The 13,938-nt window shown below is 40.2% G+C and overlaps 1 protein-coding gene across 6 annotated transcripts in view; it reads right to left on the bottom strand.

The window, feature by feature from the left end:
* The window catches only part of snx13 (sorting nexin 13), a 234,419-nt gene that overhangs the window by 71,859 nt on the left and 148,622 nt on the right, over positions 1-13,938 (bottom strand). For all 6 annotated transcript variants that reach the window (XM_087987099.1, XM_087987100.1, XM_087987101.1 and 3 more), the window contains exon 16: positions 193-230. In XM_087987099.1, the coding sequence (XP_087843225.1) occupies positions 193-230 (38 nt within the window). The remainder of the gene's footprint in view (positions 1-192; positions 231-13,938) is intronic.

Here is a 13,938-nt window from a genome sequence, read left to right as displayed (position 1 = left end):
AATCTATAGATATTAAAACACCTGCACAAGTACTCTAAATCTAAGAACCCAGTAAGTAGGCATCAAAACATAAAAATAGCAAAAAAAAATGGCTTAAGTTTGTGGTTGACAGACTGAAATTAGTTTATTTCATGATGTAAACAAACATTATCAGTACGTGACCAAGATTACCTAATAGTCAGTAACACTTACCGAATTTAAACTGCCAGTTGGGGAACCATTGAAAGACTCTAGAGGAAAGAAAAACTCAATGTAAAAAAAATTGACTTGTGAAGTAATCTGAAGGACAGTAGGTCATGCACTTGAAATAAAAATTTCAAAGTACAATTAAACACTAACAAAGGAAAATGACCAATTCGTGGCAAAGTGCCAACATTCGTGCTACAATACCCAGAGGATTCCTAGTAAAACAAATGCATGCACCTGCAGTTTGCCAAGAACAGGGCAGCTGTGCACTAGAGAGTAGTTGATCTATGATTTTAGGTTCATAATTAAATTGTCTATTTAACACTGGTATTTATAATATGATGCAAGACGGTGTTCTGAAAGCAATTTCCTTGATTATTATTTTCCTTTTATCTGAAATTAGTATGTGACTGGGTCTGTTAAGAAAATGTTTTCCACATTCAACTTGTTTTATATATACTTCTGAACCAATAAATGTTTCAAAAACCTGTTAACTTTGCCAAATGATTGAACTTTATGCTGGATTTCAAATTCAACATGATGTAGCTGTTTCTATAGAAGTATATTATGTACAAATGTGACACAGCCATCAGTGAAAAACATCATTCTTCAAGGTTAATACTAATTAACAACGCAATACTAATACATATTTAGTGCAGAATCAGCTTATGTGGGTGTAGGTTTACTCACGGAGCTGGAACGTTCATTTTCAGACGTTTCGTCACCATACTAGGTAACACCTTCAGTGAGCCTCTGGACGAACAAGCCAAGACACATAAATAGCAAGTGGGACAGAACACCAACACTTCACTGGAGGCTCATCTAGCATGGTGACAAAGGTCGAGAATAAACCCACCAGCTCAGTGAGCAAACCTACAACCTGATCCACAACTGGAGCTATAAATCTTCCCCAAAATCTCAAAGACCAAATTATCTCCCTCACCCTACTGGCTTTATCAGGCTACACGTTCAAAGTAATTTTACTTCAAATTAGAATAGATCTAGAAAAGTAACATTAAAAATGGCTGGCACTACAAAAGTAGTGACATTCCATAGCAAGATAAGTCAATTTTGTTCACATGAAAACAATGCACTCTGAGGGCATAAAACAATGGAAAATTCCCTGCAGTACTTTTCCTTCATCACTAGAGGTAAATAGAAAGCTTTGTAAAATACCAACCATGGAAACAATGCAACAACATTTTTGGCAATTTGCCAACCTATGTCTTGACCTCCCATCAACTCTAATTTGATAGATGATTGAAATTTCCTTTGATTCTGTTTAAAATTTCTTGGATCTCAGGTCTGGAATGTGTTCAACTCAAAAGTAGCTCTATAGTTGGCCATTATAAACACCGGAAATAATCAAAACAGTATAGAAGAAAAGTCTTTTAATAATAACCAGAGTTTAATAGTAAATTAGATAATCAACGGAACATCAATTTCTAATTTTAAAATCCTATCTGTCCTTAAATTGACAGCATACAGGCCTTATTCTGAACAGCTGAACCAAGTGACAGAATAATGGAATCTGTTTTAGCTCATTTAATGTCTATCCATTTCCCCACATTTATTGTATTCATTGTCTCCTTAAAAGCAACTGTGGGAACTTTCAACTATGAATGTTTACATAACTAATATTCAGAAAAAACAACTTCTAAATCCATTCCATGAAGCTCAAATTTGAACATCTAAAATTATTCATTTGTCAAAGTGCAATTAAGCTTGTTTGGAGTGTACTATACAAGCACTAGATCCACCAATTATTCAAATTAGCATGCAAGAAACATGTCTAAGCAGTAACTGGTAATAGCTTCATAATCTACAGACTTGCTAGCACCTACAAGATATCTTCACAACTAAATATTGACTTGAGCACTGTACTGCAATCTTCTGCATGCAGATTCATACTTGAAATGATTTTTAAAATGTTATAACTTAGGCAAATATTAGTAAGATTTGCTTGGATCTTATGTAAATGTCACACAGATACATGACATTTCAATTAACTACTCCTAATCAATGTCGTGATACTATAGTATTGAAAGTGACAAAGCCAAAATTTCCAAGAATAAGATTAAAGGTACACAATTGCAGTTAGTTATAAAGAGTGAGCACCCTTTGTGATTCTTGTTACAGTCACTATGGGACTAGTCATGCCTCCTTTTCTACTGTTTATTAAATTGTCCATCACCAGTCAGAACATGATATTGGTAGAAATGCAGAGTTTTAACCCAATCTGTTGGATATATAATCACTTATCTCCATCTAATGAATACTGCCGCTGCTGTTCAACTACATGCAGTCGTGTTCTGAAGCCTCACCAAGTTGGTATACATATGCCTGGTGCTGTTCTTGCCCAAATGTTCTACCTTCTTTATTTAACCAGATTTGTCCGATAGCAACAATACAATGAGGGATACATCAAGTTAAAGTTACAAATTATTTAGTTCTGCAGCTAATAGAACACAGGGTCAAAACTGGACACATGTTAATGAAAATTAAACTTTGTGTCTGCACTGCAGTAATTCCTACCAATATTATGATGGACAGATGCCTCTACTACAGGTAAATGCATGAAGACAAGCTTAAGTAGCTTTCTCTCTCCTGTTGATTGTTTCTTTATCAGCCCATTCAGGCAGCTGTGCCCTTCAGAACTTAAGGGCAAGTGATGGCATAGTGGTACTATTGCTAGACTAGTAATCCAAAAATCCTGTTAATATTCTGGAGAATCTTGCCATAGTAGGTGGTGAAATTTTAATTCAACTTCCTGATAAAGGGCTTTTGCCCAAAACGTCGATTTTCCTGCTCTTCGGATGCTGCATAACCTGCTGTGCTTTTCCAGCACCATTCTGATCTAAACTCTGGTTTCTAGCATCTGCAGTCCTCACTTCTGCCATCTGGAATTTGGAGTCTAATGATGACCATGAAACCATTATTGATTATCAGGAAAAACCCATCTCATTCAGTAATGTCCTTTAGGGAAGGAAACTGATGTCCTTGTCTGGCCTACGTGTGACTCCAGACCCACAGCAATGTGATTGACACTTAATGCAATTAGGCATGGGTAATAAAAATGTTGGCCTGGCCAGTGACACCTCCATCCCGTGAATGATGTAAAACAAAACGTTGCTAGTTCAGTCAGAACTGTTACTAAAGATGACAGAACACATCTTTAGGAGGAGAAGGTCATTTGACCTCTTGAGTCTGTACCACCATTTGATAAGATCATGACAGATCAGATGATGGCCTTAACTCAACGTTCCTGCCTTTGCACATATAATTCAAGACTTCCTCGCTCAAAAATCTAACTCAGCCTTGAATATATTCAATAACCTAATCTCCACTGCTCTCTTAAACAGAATTTCACAGATGACGGCCCTCAAAAAATATTCTTCTCACCTCAGTTAATAATTGGATGTTTCCCATTTGAGACAATCTCCTGGCTCTAGACTCTGTCACAAGATGAAACATCCTCAAGGTACACTCAGGGTTTTATATGTTTCAGATTCCCTCTTGTTCTCCAAAATTACAGTGGGTACAGGACAAAACTGCTCAACCTTTCCTAAGATAACAGTTCCACCCTGGAAATAAGTCAACTGAACCTTCTCTGAACTGCTTTGAATGCAATTCTATCTTTCAAATATGGAAATAAAAGCTGTACACAGTATTTTGGAAGTGGTCTCACCAAAGCCCTGAATTATTGAAGCATAATTTTTCTACTTTTATTCATGATTCCCCTTGCAATAAAAGCCAATACAGAGGAATCTCAATTATCCGAATAACATGGGTGGGGAGTATTTTATTCGGTTAATCAAATGTTGGATAACACAATTTAGCCAAGTATCGGATCCTTGCATCTTGCCAGATAATCCAAAATTCGGATCTAATTTGATTTGGACGGCAAACGGAATACAGAGGAACCTCTATTATCTAGCACTCGATTATCCGAATTTTGGATTATCTGGCAAGATGCAAAGTCCCGATGCTTGGCTAAACTATGTTATTTAGCATTCGATTAACCGAACAAAATACTCCCTGCCTGCGTCCTTTGGATAATCGAGGTCCTCTGTATTCCATTTGCTTTCCTAATCAAATGGAAGCTTTTGTCATTCATACACCAGGAGACCGATGGTATTAGCCCAGTGGCAGTAGTTCTACGTTTAGAGCAGGATGCATAGGTTCAAGTGTATCCTGCTCCAGATGTACATAACCTGTCTGAACAGGCCCATGAGAAATACCTACACCATGACACCCAGATCTCTCTGTAGAGTTCTGCAGTCTATTAATTTAAACAATACACTACTTTTTAATCTTCTTGCAAAGTATATAACCTCAAATTTCTGCACATTACACGCCACCTGCCAAATATCTACTGACTGATGCAGTTTTTTTGGATCTACGTGTCACTGGCTGGCTCAGCATTTATTACCCATTCTAAGATGACCTCAAGAAGGTGACAGTGAGCTGTCTTCTTCAATTACTTAGTCCTTTTGGTTTAGGTCGATGCTCGATGACAGTAGGGAGAGAATTCCATGATTTTGATTGATCGACACTGAAGGAATGGCGATAAGTTTCCAAATCAGAACAGTGAATGGATTAGTGAGGAAACTGTAGTTGGTGTTCTTGTGTATCTGTTGCCCTTGTTCTCAATGATCATGGTGAGGTATTTAGAAGGTACTGTCTAAGGAGCCTTGGTGAATTTCTAATATCCACCTTATAGATAATACACACTTACTGCTACTGAGCATCAGTGTTGGAGGGAGTGTATCTTTGTGGATGTGGTGCTAATCGCATAGTCAGTCATTCTCCTGGATGGTATCAAGATTCTCTCATGTTGGTGGAGCTGCACTCATTCCTGATGAAGGGCTTATGCCCGAAACGTCGATTCTCCTGTTCCTTGGATGCTGCCTGACCTGCTGTGCTTTACCAGCAACACATTTTAGCTCTGATCTCCAGCATCTGCAGACCTCACTTTTTCCTGCACTCATTGAGGCAAGTATAGATGGTAGATGGGCTTTGGGGTGTCAAGAGGTAAGTTACATACTGCAGAACTCCTCGTCCATTAACTGTTCTTACAGCCACAGTATTTACACTGCGAGTCAAACTTAGGATATGATAGTGATGAATGCAGTGACTATCTACCACTGAATGTCAAGGGACAATAGTTAGATGCTGTCTTGTTGAAAATGGTCAATGCCTAGCACTTAAAAGTATCTTGGATGTAGGTTTGCTCACTAAGCTGAAAGGTTCATTTCCAGACGTTTCGTTATCTTACTAGGTAACATCTTCAGTGGACCTCACACAAAGCAATGCTGAAAATTCCTGCTTTCTATGTTTGGGTTGGTGATGTCATTTCCTGTTCCTTTTCTCATGTGTTTGTTGATAGAGTTCCGGTTGGAATGCCATGCTTCTAGGAATTCTCGTGTGTGCCTTTGTTTGGCTTATCCTAGAATGGATGTGTTGTCCCAGTCGAAGCGGTGTCCTTTCTCATCCGGATGTGAGGATACTAGTGAGAGAGGGTCATATCATTTTGTGGCCAGTTGGTGTTCATGTATCCTGGTGGCTAGCTTTATGCCTGTTTGTCCAATGCAGTGCTTGTTACAGTCCTTGCACGATATTTTGTAAATGACATTAGTTTGCTCATTGCCTGTGTAGGGTCTTTCAAGTTCATTAGCTGCTGTTTTACTGTGTTGGTGGGCTACCATGATGCCCCAAACTCCCTGGCAATCATGGTAGCCCACGAACCCACCAACCCTGGCAACATCCTTGTAAATCTTTTCTGAACCCTTTTAAGTTTCACAACATCTTTCCCATAGGAAGGAGACCAGAATTGCACACAATATTCCAACAGTGGCCTAACCAATGTGCTGTACAGCCGCAACATGACCTCCCAACTCCTGTACTCAATACTCTGACCAATAAAGGAAAGCATACCAAATGCCTTCTTCACTATCCTATCTACCTGTGACTCCACTTTCAAGGAGCTATGAACCTGCACTCCAAGGTCTCTTTGTTCATCAGCACTCCCGAGGATCTTACCATTAAGTGTATAAGTCCTGTTAAGATTTGCTTTCCTAAAATGCAGTACCTCACATTTATCTAAATTAAACTCCATCTACCACTTCTCAGCCCACTGGCCCATCTGATCAAGTTTCCGTTGTAATCTGAGGTAACCTTCTTCACTGTCCACTACACCTCCAATTTTGGTGTCAACTGCAAACTTACTAACTAGATGTAGGTTTGCTCGCTGAGCTGGAAGGTTCATTTCCAGACGTTTTGTCACCCTACCAAGTAACATCTTCAGTGGGCCTCTGAAACAGTGTTGATAATTCCTGTCTTCTTCTTATATAGAGTCATAGAGACATACAGCATGCAAACAGACCCTTCAGTCCAACCCATCCATGCTGACCAGATTTTGCAACTCAATCTAGTCCCACCTGCCAGCACCCGGTCCATATCCCTCCAAACCCTTCCGATTCATATACCCATCCAAATGCCTCTTAAATGTTGCAATTGTACCAGCATCCACCACTTCCTCTGGCAGCTCATTCCATACACGTACCACCCACTGTGTGAAAAAGTTGCCCCTTAGGTCCCTTTTATATCCTTCCCCTCACACCCTAAACCTATGCCCTCTGGTTCTGGACTGTCCGACCCCAGGGAAAAGGCCTTGCCTATTTACCCTATCCATGCCCCTTATAATTTTGTAAACCTCTATAAGGTCGCCCCTCAGCCTCCCATGCTCCAGGGAAAACAGCCCCAGCCTGTTCAATCTCTCCCTATAGCTCAAAACCTCCAACCCTGGCAACATCCTTGTACATCTTTTCTGAGCCCTGTCAAGTTTCACAACATCTTTCCGATAGGAAGGAGACCAGAATTACACGCAACATTCCAACAGTGGCCTTCTTTGGGTTTGGGTTTCTTTGGGTTGGTGATGTCATTTCCTGTGGTGACATCAAGCCCACAAACCCACCAATACACTAAAACAACAGCTAATGAACTTGAAAGACCCTATACAGACAACAAGCAAAACTAATGATATTTACAAAATTCCGTGCAAGGACTGTAACAAACACTACATTGGACAAACAGGCAGAAAACTAGCCACCAGGATGCATGAACATCAACCAGGCACAAAATGACATGACCCACTCTCACTAGTATCCTTGCATACAGAGTGGGACAACGCATCCATTCTAGGACATGCCAAAGAGAGATACGCACGAGAATTCCTAGAAGCATGGCATGGAAATGTGTTGCTGGAAAAGCGCAGCAGGTCAGGCAGCATCTAGGGAACAGGAGAATCGACGTTTCGGGCATTAGCCCTTCTTCAGATTCCTGAAGAAGGGCTAATGCCCGAAACGTCGATTCTCCTGTTCCCTAGATGCTGCCTGACCTGCTGCGCTTTTCCAGCAACACATTTCCATCTCTGATCTCCAGCATCTGCAGACCTCACTTTCTCCTAGAAGCATGGCATTCCAACCGGAACTCTATCAACAAACACATCGAGTTAGACTCTATCTACCACTCCCTGAGAAAAGGAACAGTAAGTGACTTCACCACAGGAAATGACATCATCGACCCAAAGAAACCAAAACATATAAATAGAAATCAGGAATTTTCAGCATTGCTTCGTATGAGGTCCACTGAAAATGTAAGGTAACAAAATGTTTGGATAATGAACCCTTCAGATCAGCGAGCAAACCTACATCCTAAACCTCAACCTGAGCTACAAATCTTCTCAAAACTCACTTAAACGCATGAATGTTGCTTGCCTCTTGTCAACCCAAAGCTGGACAGCTTCCAGGTTTTACTTTGCTCTGCAGTCATCAGCAAACGTCCCCATTTCTGACCTTACGATGGAGGGAAAAATCACTGATGAATCAGGAGAAGATGGTTGGGCGTCAAGAACCCCTGCAGAGATTACCTGAAACTGATATGACTGACCTTCAAAAAACACAGACATTTTCCTTTGTGTCAGGTTTTCTCTGTAGTTTATTGTCCACTTAATAACTTAATTTCCTACCTACATTTGAGACTGCACTAACCATACATTTAGTCCCTTCACATCAATTATTCAAACAGATTTTATATACTTGAAGGCCCAGCACTGATCCTAATTGCACTCTGAGTAAACTCTTGAGAACCCAAAAATGAATCATTTATCTCTAGTCTCTCAATCTTATTATCATGGATAGAGGATTACTTCGCTAATATATCCTGCACCATAAGCCCTGATTTTATGTTGCAACCTTTGATGTGGCGCCTTGTCAAATGCCATTTGAAAATCCAAGTACAACACAAAGCTGTCCTCGAAGAACTCTGAAAAAAAGTCACATGATTTTCTTTTGACAAATTGGCCCTGGCCAATTGCATTAAGATTTTCGTCTTGCCTTGTCACCTCCTTAATTATGCTATATAACATTTTCCATTTAACAGACATTGGACTAACTGAGCTATAGTTTCCAGCTTTCTCTCTCCCTCTGTTCTTAAAAAGGGTACTACATTAGCAATTTTCCATTTCTCCAGGATCTTACCAGAATATAGAGCATTTTTGGAAGACAGGAGATAATGTCTCCACTGCCACTTATGACATAAGACTAAGTCATCAGGTCCAGGGATTTGTCAACATTTTTTTCACCAATAGCTTTCTAATAAAGATGATTATTGCTGTAACTTCCACCCTCCCTTTTACCTTCAATTTTCATATATGCTTTTCATAGTGTCTTCTACAGAGAAACTGATGCAAAATATATGTGCAATGCTTCTACTTTTCCCTTGCTCCATCTTAATTCTCCAGCCTCAGCATCTAAGGAGACACTGTTCACATTAATTACTCTTCTTCTTTAAAATAGTTTTCAAAACTCTTGCCATTACTCAGCTTTTATGCTCTAATTTCTCTCTCTCAATTTTAAAGTTATTCTTTGCTGGTTTCTAAAATCTAAAATCTGTCCACTTTTCTAGCTTTCCACTAATCTCAGTATGATTTTCCTTTCAATTTGAACTTTTAGTTATAGGATGATGCATCCTTACACACTGTATAGCAAATGTTTTATTCACCAGCACCTATGGAGTGTGCAGTTAATCAAATATTCCGAAGAATCAAGTGGTCCGCATTGCCGTTGTGAACCCTGACCAAGCAAAGTTCCAAACACCTCCTTTACTGCTTGAGTCAACTCTGTTTATTAGTTGATCGAGTTCTTGACTGTGTTCAGATGATATGTAAAACAAAGAAAATACAGGGAGACAAAGACCCCTCAGTGTCCGTGCACTTAGCCAGGCAAACGTCAAGCTTTTCGGAGATGAAATCAGTTGGTTCGGCCCACCCAATCCCCCACACACGCAAACTGAGCGTAGCACCAAAAGGATCATGCGTGCACCATACGCACTTGGTTATGAGCACCCCACTCAGCACTGTAACTATCTCCAACCTCTCTCCCCTCTCCAGTGGCATGGCTATCTCTCCTCCATGATGGAGGATACCCTCAGGTACTGTCATTCAGTGTGGCTGTAGCTGCCATCTTCTTTACCTCCTTATTACCTGGAGGGCGATTCACAAACCATGAACATGGCTGCTGTCTGGTCATCTTGGTCCTCAGCCTCATGATTTCGTCAGTCAGTATCTCCTTCTCCTGTTGCTCGGTTGAGTTTATCTTCTCCACTGCCACAGCAGTGTTGATGAGTTGGCTGTGTTTGTGTCCTTAGCTTTCTGCTGGCATTCTGATGTACAGCATAAATACTTGGACATCACAGTAGATATTGTACAATTTTTGCTGGTTTATCAAGAGTGCTGGTTGATAAGGTACCAGTTAAAACAAAATTTGCTGTATTTAGAAAGAAGATTTCTATAGTTTGATGAGTGTTATGCGACATCTCATTAAATGTCTGTTTCTGTTTCTCTTTCTGTATGGTCCTATTTTTCTAATCAACATTCTATTCTCAACGACTTAGATAAAAGTAATTACAAGGGTAATTAGTTTGAGACTCACTTCTACCTCTTCAAACTGAATATGAAGTTCTAACATGGTATAAATACTATTGCTGACAGCCTCCTTTGCTATGAGGTCATTCATTAATCCCATCTCAGTGCACTTTATCAAGTCTAAAATAGCTTGCTCCCTAGCTGGCATGAGAAACTAATAGAAGACGGTGTCCAACTACAGCAAAACCGAGACAACATGTAGCTTGGGCTGATAAATGGCAAGTTAGATTCGCACCACACAAGTGACAGGCAATAACCATTTCCAACTATTTTAATTAAATGAATCATGATCTTACTCAATGGTGGAGCTTGTTCATATATTTATAAGTGAGAATCTAACTACCACTCCTTGACATTCAATAGCATTACCATCATCTAAACCCCCACTAACAACCATTTTGGACTTTCAATGACCAGAAACTCAACTAGACCAGCTTTATTTCATATTGTGGCTAGAAGAGCAGGTCAGAGGTTAAGAGTTAATGAGTTCCTCACCTTTCATTTTTCTAATGTCCATTCGCCATTAACAAGGCACAAGTCGTTGGGGGGGGGGGGGGGGAAGACCGGGGAAGATGGATTATTGATTACCTTTCTGGCTGAGTGCACCTCTGACAATACTCAAGAAGCTTGAGACCGTTACTCAAATCTTCCCAATGGTCACTTGCTTCTCCCGATCTGTATAAACAATCCAAATCCTGGTGTGCAGGGGACAATTTCAAAATATTGGACAAGGCAAAATTTGGGAGAATTATAAATTTTTAAGAGGAAAGTGTAGATGAGAGCTATGGCATGTTTGGAGGAGTGGGTGAGTAGGTGGCAGATGAATCTCAATGCAGAAAAGTGTGTGGTGATGCACTTTGGTACAAAGAATATGGAGAGACAGGATAAAGGGTAGGATCGTAAAATATGTGCTTTAGCTTTAAAGATAAATCAGAGGAGTTGGTCTGTTTTCCTTGAAAAGTGAGAGCTGAGGGGAGATTTGACAGACTTTTTCAAAAATGAAGGTTATCAACAGAACAGAGAGGGAGAAATCGTTCCTATATGTAAACAAATCGAGAAACAGAAGTTGAGGTTTGAAATATTTTGAAAAAGCAAATGCAAGAAGAGGATTTTTTCTCCACACAAAAATGTATTTCCTGGAAGTGTGGTGGTGGGAAGTTCAGTTGATTGATTGACTGATTGATTTATTATTGTCCCATGTACCGAGGCACAATGAAAAGCATTGATTTCCAAGCTGTACAGGAGATTGTATCATACAAAATGCATCAGCGTAGCAGAACAGAGTGCAGAATATGGTGTTACAGCCACAGAGAAGGCACAGAAAGTGTACAGAATTAATGTTAAAAATCACACAACACCAGGTTATAGTCCAACAGGTTTAATTGGAAGCACGAGCTTTCAGAGTGCTGCTCCTTCATCAGGTGGTTGTAGAGTACACAATTGTAAGACACAAAATGATGAAAGACTTAGCAAACAATCAAGGTATTTTTCAATGTATAATTTCAGTTACGTCACACTGGAAACTTTTGCTATAAATTCTGTATCTTACAATTGAGTACTCCACAACCACCTGATGAAGGAGCAGCGCTGAAAGCTAGTGCTTCCAATTAAACCTGTTGGACTATAACCTGGTATTGTGTGATTTTTAACTTTGCATACCCCAGTCCAACACTGGCATCTCCAAATTCAGAATTAACATTTGAGAGGTCTGTTCAAAAGTAGGATAGCAGCCGGGAAGAAGCTGCTCTTGAATCTAGTCATACGTGCATTCAAACTTTCATATCTTCTGCCGAACAGAAGAGGGTGGAAGAGAGTACAACCAGGCTAGGAGGGGTATTTGTTTGTGTTAGTTGCTTTCTGGAGGTAGTGAGAAGTATAGATGGATTCAATGGATGGAAGGCTGGTTTGCATGATGGACTGAGTTGTGTTCATGACTCTTGAATTGAGGCACTTAAGAGGTCATTGGATAATTATTTAAAAACACACAGTGTTACAGAGAAAAGGCACAAGGGTTGGCACTTAACATAGATTGACATTGAAATGTTCAGATAGCATCACCTTCCTCCAGAACAATAAATGCTGGCCTAGCCAGTGACATCTACATTGCAGGAACAAATATTTAAAAATTAAATTGTCCCGAATACACTTTATGACCTTATCATTCAAGATATATTTCACAGGAAAGGACAGAGAAGAGACACTGAAGTTCTTCACTCAGTACATACTGCCCTCTTGCTATCATCAGTGTCACTGTGGAGTTGTACTGATTCATCTACTTCGGGAGAATTGTTGTTTTTAATAGGAAGTTGAATTGGCTATTGACTTGAGGTATGAAATGTTATTGAGTCTGCAGACAATTCTGGATAAAACAAAGAGACAGAAAAATGCTAGAAACTACATAAACTGAAAAGGTGGTTTGAAAAAAAACCAAAGCATTCCTTGGCTTTATTGACAAAAGCATAAAGTACAAGAAAGGTATGCAAAACATTTTTAAAATATTGACTAGGCCTCTACTCAAGTATTATTCTCAATTCTGGGCACTGCACTTTGTAGAAGGGAACTACTTTCATGGTACTTTCACGATAGTCACAGGTGAGGTGCCGGAAGGCTGGTGGTTGGCTAATGTGGTGCCACTGTTTAAGAAAGTGGTAAGGACATGCCAGGGAACTATAGACCAGTGAGCCTGACGTCGGTGGTGGGCAAGTTGTTGGAGGAAATCCTGAGGGACAGGACGTATATGTACTTGGAAAGGCAAGGACTGATTAGGGATAGTCAACATGGCTTCGTGCATGGGAAATCATGTCTCACAAACTTGATTGAGGTTTTGAAGAAGTAACAGAGGATTTATGAGGGCAGAGTGGTAGATATGATCTATGTGGACTTCAATAAGGCATTCGACAAGGTTCCCCATGGGAGACTGGTTAGCAAGGTTAGATCTCACGGAATAAAGGGAGAGCTAGCCATTTGGATATAGAACTGGCTCAAAATGTAGAAGATAGATGATGGTGGTTTTTCAGATTGGAGGCCTGTGACCAGTGGAGTGCCACAAGGATCGGTGCTAGGTCCACTATTTTTTGTCATGTATATAAATGATTTGGATATGAGCATAAGAGGTACAGTTAATAAGTTTGCCAGTGACACCAAAATTGGAGGTGTCGTGGACAGTGAAGAAGGTTACCTCGGATTACAACGGGATCTTGATCAGATGAGCCTATGGGCTGAGGAGTGGCAGATGGAGTTTAATTTAGATAAATAGAAGGTGCTACATTTTGGGAAAGCAAATCTTAGCAAGACTTCTACACTTAATGGTAAGGTCCTCGGTAGTGTTGATGATCAAAGAGACCTTGAAGTGCACGTTCATAGCTCCTTGGAAGTAAAGTCACAGGTAAATAGGATAGTTCAAAGTTTGTGAGAAGATTTGTAGCTCAGGTGCTCGTTGCTGTGGTTCTGTTCGCCGAGCTGGAAGTTTTTGTTGCAAACGTTTCGTCCCCTGTCTAGGTGACATCCTCAGTGCTTGGGAGCCTCCTGTGAAGCGCTTCTGTGGTGTTTCCTCCGGCATTTATAGTGGCCTGTCCCTGCCGCTTCCGGTTGTCAGTTTCAGCTGTCCGCTGTAGTGGCCGGTATATTGGGTCCAGGTCTATGTGTTTGTTGATGAAGTTTGTGGATGAGTGCCAAGCTTCTAGGAATTCCCTGGGTGTTCTTTGTTTCGCTTGCCCTATAATGGTAGTGTTGTCCCAGTCAAATTCATGTTGCTTGTCGTCTGCGTG

The sequence above is a fragment of the Chiloscyllium plagiosum genome, unplaced genomic scaffold, assembly GCF_037043375.1.
Source record: "Chiloscyllium plagiosum isolate Xiang-an unplaced genomic scaffold, Cpla_swu_hap1 HiC_scaffold_5, whole genome shotgun sequence".
Lineage (NCBI taxonomy): Eukaryota > Metazoa > Chordata > Chondrichthyes > Orectolobiformes > Hemiscylliidae > Chiloscyllium > Chiloscyllium plagiosum.
The sequence above is the reverse complement of the archived record's forward strand: the minus strand, read 5'-3'. Positions and strand labels throughout refer to the sequence as shown.